The sequence below is a fragment of the Acanthochromis polyacanthus genome, chromosome 22, assembly GCF_021347895.1.
Source record: "Acanthochromis polyacanthus isolate Apoly-LR-REF ecotype Palm Island chromosome 22, KAUST_Apoly_ChrSc, whole genome shotgun sequence".
Taxonomy (NCBI): Eukaryota; Metazoa; Chordata; class Actinopteri; family Pomacentridae; genus Acanthochromis; species Acanthochromis polyacanthus.
The window spans coordinates 18083426-18103981 of record NC_067134.1 but is presented as its reverse complement, the minus strand read 5'-3'; the positions used below and the strand labels follow the sequence as shown (position 1 = coordinate 18103981).

General features: G+C 39.6%; 1 protein-coding gene across 2 annotated transcripts; it reads left to right on the top strand.

Moving 5' to 3' along the window:
- Positions 1 to 15766: 15766 nt before the first annotated feature.
- On the top strand, positions 15767 to 20275 carry mmadhca (metabolism of cobalamin associated Da). 2 transcript variants are annotated; one of them, XM_051942172.1, is made up of 8 exons: positions 15767 to 15857; positions 16410 to 16458; positions 17946 to 18087; positions 18343 to 18560; positions 18660 to 18765; positions 18856 to 18977; positions 19054 to 19140; positions 19572 to 20275. In XM_051942172.1, the coding sequence occupies exons 2-8, from the start codon at positions 16447 to 16449 to the stop codon at positions 19788 to 19790; spliced, it is 906 nt and encodes a 301-aa protein (XP_051798132.1). In that variant the 5' UTR covers positions 15767 to 15857; positions 16410 to 16446; the 3' UTR covers positions 19791 to 20275. The 2 variants fall into 2 exon arrangements, with proteins under 2 accessions (XP_051798132.1, XP_051798133.1); XM_051942173.1 differs by having other exon boundaries at positions 15803 to 15857; positions 16413 to 16458.
- Positions 20276 to 20556: the final 281 nt, after the last annotated feature.

Here is a 20556-nt window from a genome sequence, read left to right as displayed (position 1 = left end):
TTTGCTTTGTTGTTATCATTTTGTTTAAAGACTTTCCTGTCTTTGATTCAGTCTTACAGCTCTCACCGGTGCTTTAGCGCTTGCTAGCTACCATCAAACTGATGAACGAGTAGAGCATTTAGCAGCTAAAGATATATTTTTCTCAAGTGTTGTTGGAGGAGAAACGGATACAACGGACTGAATATAAAACTGATTTATTTTAGCATGAATCCAAATATTTTGCCATCTGTTGGACATTTGAAGCACCGTTTGCTAGCATATTCATCATCTCAAAGTCGTATCAGGTCATTTCTTTCCTGCTATAAAATGGCTTAGATATGTATTACTGTTCAAAAGTTTAGGGTCACCCAGACAATTTCATGTTTTAAATGAAAACTCACACTTTTATTCATGTGCTAACATAATTGCATAAGGGTTTTCTAATCATCAATGAGCCTTTCAACACCATTAGCTAACACAGTGTAGCATTAGAACACAGGAGTGATGGTTGCTGGAAATGTTCCTCTGTACCTCTATGGAGATATTCCATTAAAAATCAGCCGCTTCCAGCTAGAATAGTCATTTACCACATTAACAATGTCTAGACTGTATTTCTGATAAATTTAATGTTACCTTTATTGAAAAAAAAAAAAATGCACCATCTCATCTAAAACTGCAATACACTTCACAATCCAGCCACATTCACAGAATTATTTCTTTAGGTCTGTTATATATGAAACCTTAGAAAAATGAATCTCTGTTTTTGAGACAAAATATGTAATATATAAAGTTGATGATTTACATTGGAGAGGGTCTTTTAAAAATATGCATTATAATATTTTATTACATTGTTTCTTCTGCTGCTAATCGCCTAAACCAATCATTGGGGTTTAAACAAAACTACACAAATGAATCCTTTAAATAGGGCAGAAAATAATTTACACATCAAAGATCTCCAGTAACACATTTATATACAGTATTAAAAATATATTAACGGACTAGTGTTCTCGTTAAAAGCTTATTTAGAGACAAACTATCGAATTACCACCCAAATCTCCATTTTTAAAAAAAACGTTTTTGTGTTCATTTTTGCACCATTCAGCTTATTGGTTTAGTCCTGCAGCCCCTTCAAGTCCATCAGCTGTCATCAGTTGTGTTCTCAAATGCAGAAAGTGGCTGTTTTCTGTCAATACAGGCTATTAATCAACGCTAATGTCGCTCTTGAATCTTGCTGTTTCTTTTCATGTGTAAACAGACAAATTACTGTATGTTTGCAATATCAGCTTTTAAAGATGATAGTCCTGTATATCAGTCGTGTTTACTGCTTGTTCTGGCCTGAAAAATGTGGTTTAACTTTGACTAGTGATGGTTTGTCACCTTGTATGAACACAGCATTAATGGTTCTCGAGGGTGTTTACTCCCCAAACCTCTGAGGATTTGATGTGACCTTGTGCTCCCACATCAGCTCATCTAACCTTGAGGGTCTGCTGCTCAATAGCCTGCCTATTGTCTTTATTCAATTAGTGCATATCTTAGTCTAGTCATCTTTACCGACCGTAGACAATATAAGACTCTTGTTGCATTCAAGAGATTGGTTCCATCTCAAAATACAATAACCAAGCTTTGAAAATAAGAAATCTCATGGACAACCGTTACATCCACAACAACGATGAGACTTTTTTTTCTCCAGTTATTGATTTTGAGTGTATTCCTCGGGAGATCCTGACCAATTTTGGGCTCCATCGTGAGGTTTTTTGCTGCCGGAGAACCACATCGAGGATAGATGGTGATAGATGTTGTGGCTGCCGTTTTGAGAGGGAGCTGTGGAAAGATTAAAGTAGGTAGGCATATTGATGGCAGATAGACAACAGTAAGGTGGCCATTGATTGGGAAAACAGCCAATTTTTGACCTCGAAGTGTACTGTGTGAATCAATGCCCTAATCCACTGGGAGAAGGAAAATGAGGAGGCTCGTCCTGAAATATCTCCTGTTTTAAGCGTTATCCAACATATGTTTGTGGGGCAGTGTTCTTCTGGTTAAATCTATTCCATTCCTTTGATATTTGTAATAATCAACTGTGTGCTCATTATGTATGGTAAATAATCGCATTTAAGTCATCTCTTTCCTGCACCCAACTAAGCTAAATGCATAGATCTTTTTTCCATTTAGTCAGTTTCATTCACTGTGGCTTCCTGGTCCAGATGGATTATTTTGACCTTTTTGAAATGGCTGCTCAATCAATACCATGAAAGATACAGTACGTCTAATTTCATATTCATGAAGGCTCCAGAGAGCAGAGGAAGAGTCCCTGCGTGACATCTCTGTACATTTGCCTAATGTGGTCTTTCTGTCGGTATAACAATTAATTCACATACAATTATATGACTCAAGACTAAGATGTGCATTTTTATGTTGAAGTCAGTTTTTATAAAGGTTATTTTACATCTGTTCCCTTCACAGGACTGTTGATAATGAAACTAATTGAGCTACCTTATTGAACAGTGGGAGGTGAGTATTAATTACATTTAGAAAATGAAACCTGCTTAATTAAGGTCTGAGCCCAGATAATTGCCAAAATGTGCTGCATTTTTTGGGGACCTGAATCCAGGTTGCCTAAAGGTTCAGATGATGCAATTAAAGCTGATGATTCATGAATCACCGCATTAGAAATCTTCTGTAAAAATGTAGCAAAATGTAGCATTTATACAACATTTCATGCAATTAAACAGCAGATTATTATGACTGAAACCTGGCCTAAATGTGACCTAGTGGTAATTCATTAGCAGAGAAATTACATCAGAGTCGTGGATCACCAAACACACCATCATCTGCCCACCTGTCACAGCCAACAGCTTGCAGGGATTTTAAACAGGAGCCGTTGACGGTAACGTGACCGGATCAGAGATACCCACCAAATTAGGTCAGCGCTGGTCGGATCATCGGTCCTGTCTGATTGGGAGAGGTCAGTGCCTCTCACCTTGTCTGGCGTGTTCATATTCCTGCACTGTATGCCGGCACGAAGCCAGCGGACAAAGCCGGGCAACGGCCGAGCGAAGCGGTCACGCTCCAGCGCTCCCCACCGTAGCTCTGCCTGCAGACTGGAAAACACGAAAGCCAGCGAAGTGTGGCAGGCCTCTGATTCATACAGTGTGAGTCATTAAAAAAGGGAAATGACATTTGCACACTTTGATATGTCACAAGGTTTTATTTAATGACGCCGCAGAGCAGAGGTTGGAGGGGCTACAAGGCAGGAAACAGCGCAGCGCTCAGAGAGGATTATTAACACTGCAAGATTCAAGATGGACTCATTCACAGTGGATACAACACATGCTGCTACAACCCATCTGTTATTGGATTTCTGATATGAAATGTTGCTTATCAAAGTGTTTAGAGAAGCTCATCTGAAGTTTCCATCAGCTCTTAATATCTTTCAGCTCTTTCTTGCAGACCCACATCTGTGAGTCAACGAAGTAAATAGTAATTAAAATGTTACAACCCATAGAGGATGAACCACACTGATGTTCTTTTAGCACCGCCTCCAGCAGGTGAAGTTCTATCTCAGCGTTACTAAATTTGACAGAACTATTTATATTTTCTAGGAATGAATCCCAAGAACTTCTAAAAACCCTGACTTTCCTCTAGTGCCATCATGAAGTTTATTCATGTTTCCCTCCAGATGACTTCATTTATTTTCTTGCTTTTCATCTAGTGCTATCATAAAGTCTAAATTTGAACATTTGAACCATTTGAACAATAATAATGCTTTCTTAATCAAATGTTAGTCATATATAATGCTCCTTTTCTAAAAAAAAAAAAAAAAAGTTTTTTGTTTTTTTTTAACTAATCATGCACATTTTGAAATTAGTAGTTTCAATTTTTTCACCCAGTGTCCAAATTCTCTGAGTACACTTTCAGCTAAAAATCCCACAATATTCCACACTGGATTTTTTAAATGCAAAAATTAGAGTAAAGGAACAAACTAATAATTTATGTAGCTACATTAGCATTCCATTAGACCTTTTAGTTGACCTGAAATCGCCAACGTGTTTCATAAACCGTTTGGTCCTTGCAAGCCTTGACCTTTGAGAGATCCGTGATTCTCAGAGGTGCTTTGCCCGTCGGCGTGGTATCATGCCGCTGTGTTTAGTCCGACCGTGAACGCCCTGCAGGTACCTCATGTGCGATGAACTCTTTGGAACACCTCCAGTTGTCTGCTAAAATTATCCTCCTTTCTGTTTAATGGTGGTGGTCATTTTTCTGGAGGCTCATTTAGGCTTTTAATTGTTTTAGCGCTGCCTGGTTGGCGTGAGGGGACATGTGGGCAACGGATACATTTCATACTGAGAGTGCAAAGACCTTCTAGACCTTTTACACGAAGAATTATTGATAAAAAGGTCTGCTGTCACGTCCTCCTGTACATTGCATGAGTACAGTATTGTCTCAGAGCCCCTGTGCTCTGTGTAGGTGACGCTCAGTCAGGATCATCAGAGCGAGTGACGAATCCGGAGAGACAGCTGACATGAACACATCAATACATATTGATGTCAACTTGTTTACCTTCTTGCTCCATTGTGTACATACCCACAAAGTACTGCAAGGCCATGAGAGTATAGTCTGGAGAAAACTTTCAGACATTTGTGTTTCGGTTTCTATTACAAATGCTGAGATTAGCTGATCTATTACCTTTAGGCGCTGGGTGTAAGAACCCATCCCCTCCATCAAAATGCGTTAGATTCATGGCATCGTCGCCTTTCGCGCCGATCCGACAAGCGCTATGATCTTCTGCTGTTGTGAATGGAAACTGAAAGCGCAGGTTAGCGGGGCATTATGTCGGCGAGGCCCCTGCCAAAGCCTTTGTGCACCAAGCAGTCATCACAATGCTGCCTGGTGTCATTCAGCCTGGAGGTGTGGAGGAGGGAACACTGGAAGTTCTGCAGGGTCACTGTTGGGACCAACGTTTTCAGAAGTTGAGAGAGTCTAAATATTCATGGAGAAAAAATAATGTTTTCGGTGTAGTCAGAATGTTGACAAAAAACTGTAGGAGTTGTAATACGTACATGATAGTCCTAATATTTTGAGAATAACGTCATAATCTATCGGACATAAAGTCATGATATTTTGAGGATGAAGCTGAAATAAGAGTCGTATTTAATAAAACAAGCCTCTGTATTAAGAAAATGTAATGGTTTGAAAATACAGGCATAATGCTTAGTTAAAGTCAGATTATTTAGAAGATGAATTCATCATGTTTCAAAATAAAGTCATCAAGTTTTGAGGGTAGAGCTGTCATGTTTTAAAAATGAAGTTGAAATATTTACAGGATGAAGTCGGAACATAGAGGTTTGACAAATTTCCAGAAGCCACAAATTTCCCCCACAAATAGTCAAAAATAATAAAACATGACAATATTATGATTTATTTATACTAATGTTACATTTTCTTTGTTTATTTTGTGAATTTATATTTGACATATTGCAGTTTTATTGTACAGTAAAAAATCTTGTATTTTTTCTGTCTGCTGAAAATTATATTTTTATTTCTGGCTGTTACTAAATTCTTTCAAATCTGCCAACACAAAGAATAAATCAGTCTGATTTAACGACAGACTAGAAGCTCAAATGGAAGAGAATTAATTGTAATAATTCTGATGAAATTCCTGTGAAAAATGTCTTGAGTGATGAGAAATATTTTCTGTTGTAAAAAGGCTGAACTGAGCCTTTAACTTGTTGTAAAACAAGTTACCTGCATTTCCTGTGTTAATCCAAAAGTGGGCTTCTGCTACTGAAACTGCAGTTATTTATGATATAACTGTCAAGATTTGGATAATCGCTTCATTAGTATTCAGGCTGTTTTCCTGCTGTTAGACGGTGTCAAAAACACATCCACGTTTTAGCATGAGCTGGCATTCACCAGCCCCTTTAATACTCACTGAAATCAGCTTGTCCATTTCCATTTTCTGTGCATCAGAGGTGACAGAAGTTGGATATTTTTACACACTTTGAGAGCTTCTCCTGTCAACACTGCACATACTGCTGCTGTAATCCAAACAGACAGTGCTGTGAGACAGTGGCAAGGTTTTACGTGCCTTCACAAATGTCACCCCGCCTCGCCTCTGGTCCCTGAAAAATGACGGGCGCCGACTCACACATAGAGCAGAAGCCATGTGGATACACCGAGAAGAGTTTTAGTTACGCAAACATTGCTTGCAGGTTTAGCAGGAGCTCTTTCATTGGCTCAGTTAAATGTCAGCGTGTGGGACTGAGCTGCCTGGTTAAAAGGCAAAGGATAAGGGAAGATACACTATTATGAATTCCAGCAGTGTAGCTTCAAACTATAAAAATACAGTCGGTTATATATATATATATATATATATATATATATAGATAGATAGATAAATATAATCCTCCTTTTTCGCCTGGCTGACCTTCAAACTTTCATCTAGCTGAAGCAGACCAGAGACTTGGGATCAAACACTCCTGCTGGCCTTCCGACACCATCACTACTGGGCCCAGTAATGAACGAAAATTCATTGCATTCATATTTTTACTCATATTTTATTGAAACTTTTATGTGCACAATTCATGGTCACCAGTTGACAACCTCTAACCTGCTGCATGCGTACGGGATTCCTACCCTTACCCCTGACTTCAGCTTTACAGTGTGAATTTACTGCCTTTTCCTGATATTAAAAGGTCGGTTTATTGGATTATTGTTATAATTTATGATCTTGACCTCCGTGTTAATCCTTTGGGGCCATGCCCTCTACACACTTAGTGTCATTAAGAATGATGTCCATCTTCTCTCTCTCTAATGAGCCCACTGATGGCAGGAGTAGAGACTAAATCCACAGTCAGAAGCTGGGTTTCCATTACAGTTTTTCGCAAAATAAAAGCGATATTTCTAAAATTTCGACAAAGTATATTTGCACTTTGAACGTGTTTCCATTGAAGGTTGTTGTGGGCAGAAGCATCGTAACTCTCGTAAAATATCATCCCGCGAGATTTCGATGTCGAACCCTTTCTCCCTCATTTCCGCTTCTATCTCCTTATAACACTCTGCATTCCTCTGCTGTTTGCTGTCTAGTATCGCAGTGATGTTTTTCTCAAGAATAATGGCAAGAAACGTCTCTGTCTCCTCTTCTGTCCACACGTACCGCGCCATGTTTACTCCGAGAGAACTGGTCATGTGACCAGTTACGTCACGTCCGGTGACGTATAATTGCGGAAAAGTGTTTCCATTGCGCTTTTGTGATATTTTTCAATATCGAAACGTCTGAAAAACCACCTCATGAGAGCGTAAAAACTTTTTAGCGATATTTTAGTCCTTTTTCGAAATTCAATTTTTTATTGCGCTATTTACATTTTGCGCATATCTAAGGGTAATGGAAACGCAGCTAGACACTGTGTATGAGTTTAAGCAGTCATGTCTTGTATCTGACCATTTTTTTAAAACAAAAAACAAAACAAAGACCAATAGAGAAAAGAATAGATTAAATAGCATTTCAGTCTGCTTTGACATAAGCTGTTAGTTTTAGCATGTTGTAGCATGCAGTAGCAACCAGCTTCAAGCACCAGAGAGCAGACTTTAGAACTCCTGCTTTCAAACGTGTGGAACAGTTTAGTCAAATTTGAAAAAATCTGCAGAAGAAAATGTATGCATCCACTGAAATCACCGTCTTTATATGTAATCAAGTCTGTTTGCACTGCACTTCATAAGCATTTAAAGCTTCGTTGCAATATTATTAGACTTTTGGTTTTCTGCATTTCCACAGTTTAGATTTTTATACTTTGAGCTTTTTTTCCTCTGGCAGACGTTCAGCTCCCAGTCTTGTCACATTGTACATGGAATCACCATTTGGAGGAAGACAGACTTTAAACTGTTGTGTCCAAACGTACGATAAGGATAAGAAAGTTGGATTGCAAGATTCCTTAATGCTGCACGTTTCTTTTTCTCCTCAAGCGTCTCAACGTCTCTCATGGCTGGCAGAAAAACAACTGAAACAGGATTGCTTCCTTCTGAGAACATTTCTGAAAGTTTCTCATCTCTTCCCCGGATGGTCAGAAATAGACATGCAATCATATTAGTATTTTTAGCTGCTACTTCAGGAGAAACAGTGCTGGGACTATCATGCAACACAGACTGTTATTTACAGGCTTTGTGAGCTCGGTGCAGGATTGCATTCATGATATGTAAAGATATGTAAAAAGGCGTAAGTGATGAGGGCGGCACATGGCTGAGTGGTCTCATATGCAAACTATGTAGTAATTATCTTCCTGGTAATTACTACTCACCTGAATTTTAATGAAGCCTCTGCTGCGTAAAGGAGCTGTTTTGCAGGTGTGACGTCAGTGCTGCTGAACAAAGAAAATGAACAAACAGAGATCAGAGAGGCAAGAGATTTAGCAGAAATTTAAAATATACTTTAACATGCCACCAATCACTGGTCAAGCATCAGTTGGTGCTGCAGCTGCAGACCTGAGGCCTCTGTACATGTACATAATTTTATGCGTGCAGGCCAACAGCACACACTCAAACACACACTCGCACTCACACACACCGCTCCCTCATTAGTGACTGCAGCCCCGAGGCTCACAACTGGGAAAAGGCCTAATTGCACAGTTCAGCAGCACTGACAGCGCTCACAGCGTTTTGGAACAGGCTTCGACAAATGAGCATCAGGTGCAAGCACCTACAGTAATATTCTGTTATTTCGGACCCTTTCTGTCGCTGCTGTCGCTGCCAAGTTAAGCTCTTAGTAAGTTACTCCAACTTTTCTGGAGCCTCAAGGGACGCTGGAGTTCAGTAAGTTGGACCCATCGTGTGCAAGTCGCTTGTTAAATGTTTGACTGTTCTTCAGAGGGGTTGATTAGTATGTGTTGTGCTGTATTACTTGTGGGTTATTCACTCTTCTCCATGATGATTCAGTAACATTGGCCTGAGGTTTATGGGTGAGAATCACCTCCAACACAAGATTATTAGTTGTTTGCGTCATTACAAATGGGATTTTTTTTAAACCAAATTTTTATTTAAGTTGCATGTTTTTAACCCTCCTGTTGTCTTCATTTACAGGCACAGACTCATTTACAGGAAAAATTGTTTCCTTGTCTGAAAAAAAAAATCCCAAAAATTCAGCAAAAAAATCCCCGAATTTCTCAAAATTTGCACAAAGTTCAGGGGAAAAAATCCAGTAATTCCTTAAAAGTTTCCCTTAAAATGTTTTATCTAGAAAATCCCCCAAATTTGGCAAGAAATCCTTGTAAATGTTGTCAAAGCATTTCTTTTTGTTCCACCAAAAAATGTTCAAAAATTTCCCAAAAATGTTGAAAATGTGGACATCAGATGTTTCATTTTGAGAACAGTTGTTTTTTTTCCGCATTTTCAAACTTTAAAACGGGTCAATTTGACCTGCAGGACAACACGAGGGTTAAAATATCTCATCATCACTTTCCACACATGGGATTTGAAATGAGATTTGACGTCTGAATCTGAAAGTTTTGCTTCAACTTCATCTCTCTATTGGCTGTCATAACGTTAAGCCCCAAACCATCTCCACACTTGCACTTGCTTGAGCCTCTGTGCTACCTCCTAATTATAAAATTTACTCTTCTCCAAACTTGCACCTGGTGCTTATTTGTTAAAATGGATTCCAAAATGCTCTGAGCGTTGTCGGCAGTGCTGAACTGTTCAGTTATTTCCCAAGTGCAAGCCTGAGGTTTACAGTCGCTAATGAGGCAGCGCTGTGTATGTGCTGTTCTTCTGGATTCATATCATTATCTATGTTTCAGGAGGGGTTCATGCATTTTGCATCAGTGCCCACTGCGACCGTGTTCGCAAAGTTAGGTCAATCATGGACGACACCACGAGCAACCAAATGGAAGTTGGTTTTCATGTTTCTGGCATTAACCCCCATCAAAGGAATCAGTTAATTGGGTGAGACCCTATAAATTCCAATCATTTCAAAGATCCCACCCCGGGGAGCAGTAGATGAGGCCTTCACACTGGTGGTGCGGAAGGCGAGATCACAACAAAGACACATTAAATGTCCTTGACAGAAATGCTACAAACACAACCCACTGAGTTCATCGGAGTCTAACTGAGACCTGGAGAAACAAGGAAATTAGAATGATGATTGCCTTTCTGCTTGAGGAAAAGCATAATTTCCTGAAGGTTATATTATTTTATCATAAATGGATACCCTCTTGGAATACAAAGTTCAGAAGATTTCATACTTTTACTGTCACATCAGTATAAATTTGGAGACTTCTGAGAACACCGACAGCTTTTAGAATGTACTAGATATTGATGATTGGTGCCAATCATGTCCGTGACGAAGCCTTAGCTTAGCATAAAGTCTGGAAGCAGAGAAGAACAAATAGCTCAGCTTGGAGAAATATAGTTATACATGTGACATGATCAGATCACTACTTCATCTTTGTGCTACATAAGGAGCTACAGCAATAGCTCATTGTTAGCTTAGCATTAAGACTCAAAACAGACAAACAGCTAGACTGACTCTGTTTAAAGATAACAAGAAATACATCTAAGGCTCACTAATTAGCACTTTCTATCTTGGTAATTTTCTGAAATCCTGAAATTGCTGCAATACCTCATTGTTTTTATTTTTCCTGGAAATTCATGGAATTTTCTTATGTTTTCCTGAAAATTTATAGGAATTTTTTTGTAATTTTGTCATTTTTTCCCCCCACAAATTCTATGGGAGTTTTCCTCAAATTATATAGAAAATTGTATGGAAATTTTCCTGAAATTTTATGTACATTTACCAGAAATTCTCCTGGAATTTTGTGGACATTTTATGGAAATCCCCCCAAATATTCCTGAAATTTTCCAGGAATTTTATGGAATTCTCCTGGCATTTTTCCTCACTTTTGACATCAGAGGAGGTCTGGTGACAAAATGAATATCCTTTCAGATATAACATTTTACAAATATGCTGTCTTGTGTCACTAAAAGTAAATGCAACATACATACATAACTATATTATGCAAAAACGGCTGTTCATCAGCATGCATGGTGGATCAATATTTGTGGCAATGCTGATTCACAATAAGGAGGTGAGAGTGGGGCGACCAAATCATTTGCTGGTGCGACCAACCAAAAAAATTGGTTGCACCAGTGTTACCATTGGAAAAGTTAATCTGGAGCCCCGTCTTATAAAACTTTCAAATAACTGTAGCTGCTGCCAACCTCTGCAAACTCGTCATCTTAAAGGATAATGCTACATGTTAGCATGCTAATGCTCTTTAAATTTAGTAATGCTCTCTACTGAGCACTGTGTTCAGTAACTGGCCACTTTGTTTGCAGTTGTGACAAAGAAGCCAGTGGCAGACCTGAGGGATGGCGCCAAAACGTGGAGATAAAGGGGATTCAAAGCCTCACATGAGCACCCAATACGATCAAGCACATGTAAACAGGAGGTGGAGGTGGTGGGTGACCAAAACCTATACCATCACATATATGTCAAGCAAATGGGAAATAGGCCCTTAATGCCCCCCACTTTGTCATGGAGAGTGAGTTAATAGTGTGCTGACACAGGCAGGTAGCTCACAATGTGTGAGGTGGGACTATGGTCTTTGACAGAGGATGAAATGGCAATAGAAAATTGCTGATTCCAGACAAGATCCGGTGCAGCCTGACAGCGCAGCAATAAAAAGACCTCAACTGACTCATGGCTTTGTCTGGAGGTCTCAAGGCTTCGCTGCACTTAGGAATTCCTCTCACGAAGCCAGACACTGCTGTCCAGGGAAAAATGTTTCACAGAAACCATTAGAGCCTGGACACTGGAGAGTCCAAGGTGATGACAGAGGTTTCTGACTGGCCACAGCCGCTGATAGACAAACTGAAATTACACAATGAATCATTTTTAATTACCAGTTTTGATTTTTATGAAATTGTGTTCTTATTTTTAAGCACAGCATATTGATAATACTTTCATGTCTGTAATGCTAAACATGAAGCTACTCCAGGAACATGTGGTTATTTTGTTTTTTCTGGATTGTAAGCAATACCAGAAAGTAGTTTCAGCTCATAGCTACTTTAAAAACTGCATATTGACATTTTTGCCTATTTATTTGTTCTGAATACAGTGTGTTAATGACTGAGCCTTTGGACATGTGAGCTGGTTAGCAGTTTTTGCCTGCTGGAACATCTTACTTTCCGAACAAACATGAGCGTGTTATCAATCCCCTCATCTAACTAAACACGTGCATCTTTGTTTAAAAAACATTACCATTCATGCATTTTGTTTTTTTCCATATCTTTATAATAGATCCTCTGGAGAAATATGACAGAATCTGCTGGGTCAGAAATCTGCGTTCATCAAATTTTCTTGATGGCATGGCCTCTTAACTTCTCAATCGTGGTTACAGTTGACTACAGCTGCTGACTCCTCCGAGCCTCATTAATTTCAACCACAACCACTATAGATGCAGTCAGAGGACCTCAGCAAAGGTCTGAAGAGAAAAATCATTGAATTGAATAAGTGAGAAGAATCACTTGGAGCCGCTTTAAACCAGCTAAAGGTCCCAAAATTACCAGCACAAGCAATTGTTTTTTCGTAAAAGGTGTTTCGTACAGTTGTGTTACGATACCCTAAGGCTTGACTGAAGTTTGCTGCTGATGGCAGGGCAAAGAAAAAGCCTTCTGAAGCACAAATTAAGCTATTTGGCCACAATAACCAGCAACATATTTGGAGGAAAACATGGCAGTGGTAGTATTATTCTGTGGAACTGCTGCTTTACACAAAGTAAATCAAATATTTAAAAACAGACACAGTTGGTTGTTCCAAAAAGACACTGACCCCTAGCACACATTAAAAATGGTAAATAAACGAATGGTTAAATCAGGCTAAAATAAAGGTTTTAGACTGGCCTCCCCAAAGTATTGACTTTAAATCTGTTTACTGATGAAGAAACAAGACTGAGTCAGAAAGACAACACATTTATTTCTGTCTGGAGGAGTCAACATTGAAGGAAACCAAAAGCATCCAGCTGAGAGGAAAATGGCCAAGGGATGTTTAACTAAACATTAGCATTTCTTTATAGTTTATTTTTGACCCAGTAGTTACAAAAAACCTATCGTGAATCTGTGAAAAAGCCAAATGCCATGATTGTTTTTTTTTTCCGATTGGGGTGAACAACTTTATTCACAAATTTTTTCATTATAAACACAATTGACAGGTTAACTGATGATAGTCGCAGCTTTAATGTCATTGGACCTTAATTTCATCCAACTTTAACACTGTTACTGTGTTAAATTCTATTAGATTTGCCATCAGTCAGCTGCTCCTGACTGCTCTTGATTCAGCCTTTCCTTCAATAGTCTTCTCCTCCAAAGAACACAACACCGTGGAGAGCCTGAGATGAAGAATTAATTTGCTATCTCCTTTTGGTTGCTGGCACATGTTTGTCTGTATGAGCGTGTACGTCACACCGGGGGTTCCATCTTGGGTGGATGCTGCTACAAATGATCCTGTGGGAGCCTCACTGACAGCCAAGTTCTGCATGGTTCCCCACGCCTCATCGCCACGCTCGCATCGCGTCGGTGCCGCTGCCCACAGTGAGTGGAGCATGCTGGTCCCAGGGTAAACTCCCACCGCACTTCCTGTCAGCTCAGAGAAAGTGTCAATCAGCGTGTCCAAGTCAGCTAAAGGGATGTGTCGACGCCAGCAAATACGAGCCGCCCTTGTCCTCCTCACTGCAAATGGCACTGTTCTCGCCAGGACAATTCTTGCGTTCTAGTTTTTAAAGTTTAGCGATCGATGGAGGGGAGTTTTGCTGAGCATGTGTACCGCTCCTCTATGGGTTCTCACCTGGGAACAGCCCAGTACAAACACACTTTATTCTAGTCGTTACTCAGAGGCGAGCCAAGGCAAGGCTCAAAAGAATTAAGTTATAAGAAGTAAAGTGAAAGTGCCATTAATGCACTTTTCCTGCCTTTTATTTCACACAGGGGCTCACCTGTCTGCTGAATGAGAGTTATTGATGCTTTTATACATTATATTGATCACTGACATAATGATATAGCATAACTGTAAAATGTGTGAAATAATGAACATATTTATGCCTGTTTATCTCAAACAGGCAACAGCTTGTGCTACACTTTAGTGCAAACAGGGAAATAAATGACAGTCTGGCAGGCAATTTAATGCAATGAAAACTTTAAACACTGCTTTAAAAAGTTCAGAAATACAAATTAGCCTGCTGCTCAGAGTAAAGGGCCTTCAAAACGGTGCCAAATCCTTGGTTCTGTTAGCTGATGGTTTGCTGCCACCTTGTGGTGATACATGGTAAGACAACTCCTGTGTTTATTGTTCCTATATAATAATAATAGTAACTTTATTTATACAGCATCCTTTATGAGCAGCATTCACAAAGTGCTTTAACAGTTAAAATACAAAGATAATCACGCATCTTAATAGGAAATCAGATGGCAAGAAATTTTTAGAAACACATACTGACTTTAGAATCCTTCAAAGCCACTGGCTGTTATTATTGCACCTCAGAACAAGTCATCAGGAAGGTTGTAAACATGAGAGCCAAAGTAAAACAATCCAGACACAACCATTAGCACAATGCTAGCTTTCTTACATACATTGAATGACCATAGTTAGGACCACATAAATGAGGTAAATAGCATCAATAAAATTCTGTGTTTTGAAATTCTTTGAGTTTTGAAGGGCAACACTTCAACACTGGACTGCACTTTTGCTTTTTCAGTTCTGTGTTGGAGGTCACTCTTGGTCTGTTTATTTGCATTTGGACGGCCAGCACTTTTAAGGGGAAGGACTCACATTTTCTAACGTGCACTCAATAGATGTTTGCTGCTACACAAATGCCACATTTATGTTCAAAATCTTGCATATCATACCTTAAAAAGTGCATGAAACAATCAGATTGGACAATGGAAGAGGAGATTATGTTAAAAACAAAGCAGCTGTGTGAAAATTCAGGAATGTATCAAAAGATTATAGTAGAGCAAATTTTTCATTTATTATTTCTGAACTTGTTGTAAAGAGAAGAACTCCCAATAATTTAATAACAAACATCTGATCTTGTCAGAATGCAAGGACAGACTTTCTGTATCATTATTCTTCAAAATAGTTTTTCCGTTTTGAACCTGTGCGGCTGAATTATTTCAGTATTACAACTTGCTATTGTGTTGTGTAGGTGAGCTGGTGTGCTGTGCTGCAGCGAGTTGGGCAGAGTTCATGGAGACTTCATAGATCTGCACAATTTAAAGTAAACGTCATAGAGTCACATGTAATCCATTTTAAGGTTAAAGAATGTCTAATTCATTTTTTAAAAACGAGAGTTGAACCAAAGTGTTTTACTGATAATATAGCAGCTCCCAAAACACATGGAACACACGACCAATCTGAATAGAAGAGCGTAAACAATAAAGAAAAATAAACAATAAAATGCCACTGTACAGTGCTCTAACCAGGGTATGATGAGTCCTGCTGAGACAATCAGGGATTATTTTATAGAGAATCTTCTACATATTTACCATTACAGATATACAAAGAGGTACATTTTAGGAGTTTAGAACTGAAGGGTGCAGGAAAGACTTTTAAATCCCATACGGTTCTGTACAGTCAAAAATAAAAAATGGATGACGCAAATTTTAATTAATTAAATTGAAGAGGGTTAACTAATTTAAAATATGGAAGAGAAATGTCGAGGCTGAAGCATTTTCAACAGTTAACCCCAACGGACAACAGAGGGCGCTAATGTCAAATTACCGGCCTGAAAACCTCCGTAAGGAAGAAGAAGACATGACGCAAAACGCGTATACGTCGTTTGTCCCTCGTTATTTCCCATAGTTGTTTTGTGAACGGAGATTATCGGCAGAGCTAACAGGTAGGAACAACGTGTACTTTTTTTTTTATAATATTTCGGAAATATTATTTCCCCATTAATAGGCTTATGTTTTTGTTTCTTATAACGAATTTCAAGACTTTAGCCGGTCATATTGTTTCGCGTTTTTAGAACAGTTAGTATTTGAATTGTGGCTGAAAAGGGAAAGTGACAAAGCTGCAAGTCAGCTGACCGACTTTATCAGCTAAAGCGAAAGCTAAAGCTAGCTGTTAGCTACCTAGCTGTTAACTACCTAGCTGTTTGTTAGCTAGCTGTTTGTTAGCTGGCTGTTTGTTAGCTGGCTGTTCGTTTGTGTCCAACTTCTTGCATTTTATGATGATTTATATCTGCTATAAGCTAACCTGAAGGACAGATATGTGGTAACGTCAGTTGCTTTGACCTCCGCTAAGAAGATCCATGCTATCATTGCATCAGTCGTGTACTGTTGTCCGTAACTCTAGTTAGCTAACCTGATATAATATACAGCTTGTGTCAGTTCAGAGGCTGTTTGTGATGCCACTGCTGCACTAATTGTTTTCCTGTCATTTTATCCAGCAGGTTACAAGTTTAAAGGTGAAGGAGACGAACCACAATGTCCAGCAGTGTAAGTGACATAACATCAACTTTGCCTTCCTTAACTGTTCAGCTGCTGACATCCCTGCTGTGTTTATGGAGAGAAACATGGGCCAAACTTCAAATAAAAAGCAGGCATTTCATCAGGATATTCCTTTTCACCAAAGTTATACGCTGAATAATAATTAGTAAATATAAATATTCATTCTTTTGCGTTGTTTTCACCTTTGTAATGACCGCTGGCTTTGATAATTCCTTAGTATGTTCTACCTTCAATTTTAACTTTTGTTTGATCTCAAAAATGCCATAGTCGTTGCAAAATAGAATAGAATATATATTTTATTTATCCTTACTAGGAAATTATTACAGACAACAGAGAAGGAGTGAGGGGAGGTGGGACTGAGCTGATGGAGGTCACCAGAGCTGGTGATTAGATAGAAGTTTGGGTTGAAGGAGATGGTCAACGTGGTCTCAGCGTGTGCAGTAGGAGGAATGTAAACAACAAAGGTGACGATCGCAGTGAAGTCCCGTAGCAGATAGTATGATCTCAGACTAATAACTAACAGCTCAATGTCCTGCTGCAGATCTGTTGTTTGATGGTAACGTGTGCAGGGTTACACCATCTGTCATTCACCTCTCCTCTTACCGCAAGCTGTGACGTCCCGGTCCGCTCGTATAGTCCGAAAGCCTCTGACTCTGGTGTTGTTCTCGGTCATTGAGCCATGTTTCCGTATAAAGCATAAGGCTGCTTTCCCGGTAGAAGTTTTGGCTCCTGATCAGTGTCTCATGCTCCTCCATTTTGTTTGTCTGTGCAGAGTAATGACGACAGATATCATTAAAAAGGAAAGTGTAAAGTTGAATTTATTTAATTGTTTACTTCACATGTTAATATGTTTATTCCCAGAGATGTTAGCAGTACTGTAACAAACACGTGACTCTACATACCATCGATTGTTTCCCAGTCATGTTTTTCATTTGCTTCTTCTGCTGTTTGTTCTGTGTACACACCTGAAGTCGAGCTGAAATGTCCTTGAATTTGGTCTCTGAGGCACTAGTGGCTTCTTAGTTGTGCCAAGGAATGCAGAATTTTATACATTTATTTCTGCGGAATCTGTTTAATGACAACAGATGGTTCTTGACAAATTATAAATGGGACAAACTGAATAAAATGTCTTACAAAATACCACAATTTTAAGAATATGTTTAGTTCTGGTTTAAGATAAATGGAACTACATGTCACAGTTGTGTAATTGTAGGACCAAAAGAATGATAAAATAATAATTTTTAATGCTTCTACAGTCTGGCTCTGATGAAATGTTAGTTTAGGGATTTTTTTTTTAAGCTAAAATGCCTTTCAGACCTGAGACTCAGAGGGTTAATAGGTGACCATTTGGTGTGATCTGTTTTGTTGTAACTTAAACATTCAGCAGGACTGTGAAGCTGCTGACGGTCCACTGTGGGCATGTGTCTTTTTCCAAGTGTTGCTGGACATTAACAGATGGTCTTGTCCCTCTGTAGGTGCTGTGTGGTCGGAGCAGATTAGTCTTATCTAAAGCTGCTGGTCATCAAGCTTTGGCTTCCCTCAGGGTCGCCAGAACCAGAACTTTCTCTGCTGCAAGCTCAGATGAACCTTATATAGCTGTTTCACACACGGACTCAGGTGATACTCGTGGTAAAACTGTTATTAAAGGCTTTGATGTCAGTCAGACAGAAGCTTTTGACTCTCATATTCTTTTTTTGTTCCTTTGTGTTCACTTCTTTCTCTTGAATTGCACTTTAAATAATATATAGAGACAGGGTGATGAGTCAAACACTCCATCAGATGCAGGTTTCAGTGACAGACTGATGTATTTGTAAGTAGAACAGAAGCCGTGGCAGCACACACCAACAAATAATCATTGTCTTCTCCCTCCAGGTCCAAGGACTGTGTGGCCTGATGAGAACATGGGACCGTTCGGACCTCAGGACCAGCGCTTCCAGTTACCGGGTAACGTTGGGTTTGACTGCCACCTGGAAGGTATGGAGGACCAAAAGAGCACTCCGGTCCACAGGACGGTGCCGGATGTCCTGACGGCTCCAAGCAGCTCAGAAAGACAGCAGTTCATTCTGGCCCAGTTTGTCAATGAGTTCCACGTATGTATTAAAATAATCACTAAACACGTTATCACTTCCAACACATACTGTCACAGCTACTTGGAAACCTGTCATCTGAAATTAAAGTTTGTTTAACAGGGAAAGCTGGGTCCTATATCCACGAGAGTCCACAAAGCCGAGCAGTACTTCAACCAGACCGACACAGACTGCTCTATCAGCTCCTGCCCTGAGCTGTTAAAGAAAGGTGAGCATCCAGTATTAACTCACCAAAGTAAAATCATCTTACACAGTAAGGTTTTTCACTTTCCTCTAATAACTGATGCTTGTGTGTCAGATCTGGAGCTGCTGTTTCCCACGGCGCCCACCTCCTCCATCACAGTGGTGACGGTCACACAGAGCAGCAGTCGGTGGGAGGACGAGGCAGCCGAGCTGGATAAAGACCAGCTGCTTCACAAGGTCAGTCCTCTCAGCTTCTATTTTAAAGCTTGAAGGGGTTGAAGCAGCTGCTGACTGAAATTTCTCCCACCTGCAGTTTGTGAGCGGCGCAAAGGAGATGTGTTTTGCTCTGTGGACTGCAGGCTACTGGGCGGACTTCATCGACCCAACGACAGGAGAAGCTGTGAGTTCTTCTGTTTAGTAGTGACTTCCTTTGTGTTAACAGTGAATACGAGGGAATTTGGGTGTTTGAAAACTGACTTTATGATCACAAAGCATTGATAAGGGAACAGTGATTCACTGTGTGAATGTTCTGAAGAAACATTTTTAACATTTCATTTTTTTCCACTAAAAAATGTTCAGAGATTTCCCAAAAATGTTGAAAATGTAAACATCAGAAGTTTCACTGTGAAAATGCATATTTTTTTTCCACATTTTTGAAACTTTAAAGCCGGTCAATTTGACCCACATGACAGTTATTTTGAATTTTCTTGTAAATTCAACTCAAAACAAGACAATTTTATGTGTAATATTAGTCTCTTTGAGTAAGACCTATTCTTTGTTTTATCTTCGAAGGCAGCTGTGTAATTCTTCTTACTTTCTTTTCCACACCAGTTCTTTGCGTCTCCATCGAGTCAGACCTCGCTGCGAACCGACGAGCACCTCAGAGATCTGGGTTTTCACATCGAGGTGTCGGGCTCCTGCACAGTGATCCGCCACGTTCTGAGGGGAACGCCTTTGTTTGTGGGGACTGTTTTCACCAACGCACCTACTCACAGCGCCGCTATCGCAAGACTACAAGGACTATCAAATGCACTCGACGACGAGGACTAGGCTTTTATTATATTATATAGAATGAACTCCAAACAGAAGAGCTCTGTTTCTGCTCTGAAAAAGCTTGGAAGTCGATCTGATAGAGGTGGTGTGTGACGTTTGTCTTACTGTAACACAAAGCAGCCACGCAACACCGAGTGTTATTGAGGACTTGAGGAGACGACCTGAGAGGGTCTCATCCTGCACGATCTCCAGGAAGAAGTACCCTCAGTAAAGTGGCACTTTCACAATGTGATGAATCTTTAGAAATGTTTATTTTAGAGGGTGTTCTGTGTATTTATAAAATGGTGCTGACTCGGAGGAGAGGATCCAGATTGAAATAACACCTTAACATTTTAGCTGGAATGATGTCAGGTCAGGAACTTTTCATACCAACATGTGCAATTTTGTTTCTTTTCTCTAATCTGTTGCACAGAACGTGAAGGAACAATGAACACCGTTTCTTTCGAGGCACTGCACTGCAAATAAAGTGACTTCTTATCAAACTGTCACTGTATTTCCTGAAACTGGTAGTGTGGTCTCCTTCACAGAAATGTCACCACCTGAGTGACGCTCTTTCGTCTTGATGAATAATTACCCGTACATATACGTGATCAAATACAAAACAGCATAAAAGTTTGCATACTGAATGAGAGCTGGTCAAAATTTTGTCTAAGATACTGTGTGAAAGACAAAATCAACTGAACTAGCTGTGGAGCTGCAACATATGACATTAGTTTGGAATTAAAAATTGCAATTAATCATTTATTATGTGGGAATGTGTGTT

Bases quoted from the DNA above. Each gene is read 5' to 3' on its own strand.
- mmadhca (XM_051942172.1), top strand. The intron at 18,766-18,855 runs GTGAGCATCCAG...CTTGTGTGTCAG, and splicing joins CCCTGAGCTGTTAAAGAAAG to ATCTGGAGCTGCTGTTTCCC. The intron at 18,978-19,053 runs GTCAGTCCTCTC...TCCCACCTGCAG, and splicing joins AAGACCAGCTGCTTCACAAG to TTTGTGAGCGGCGCAAAGGA.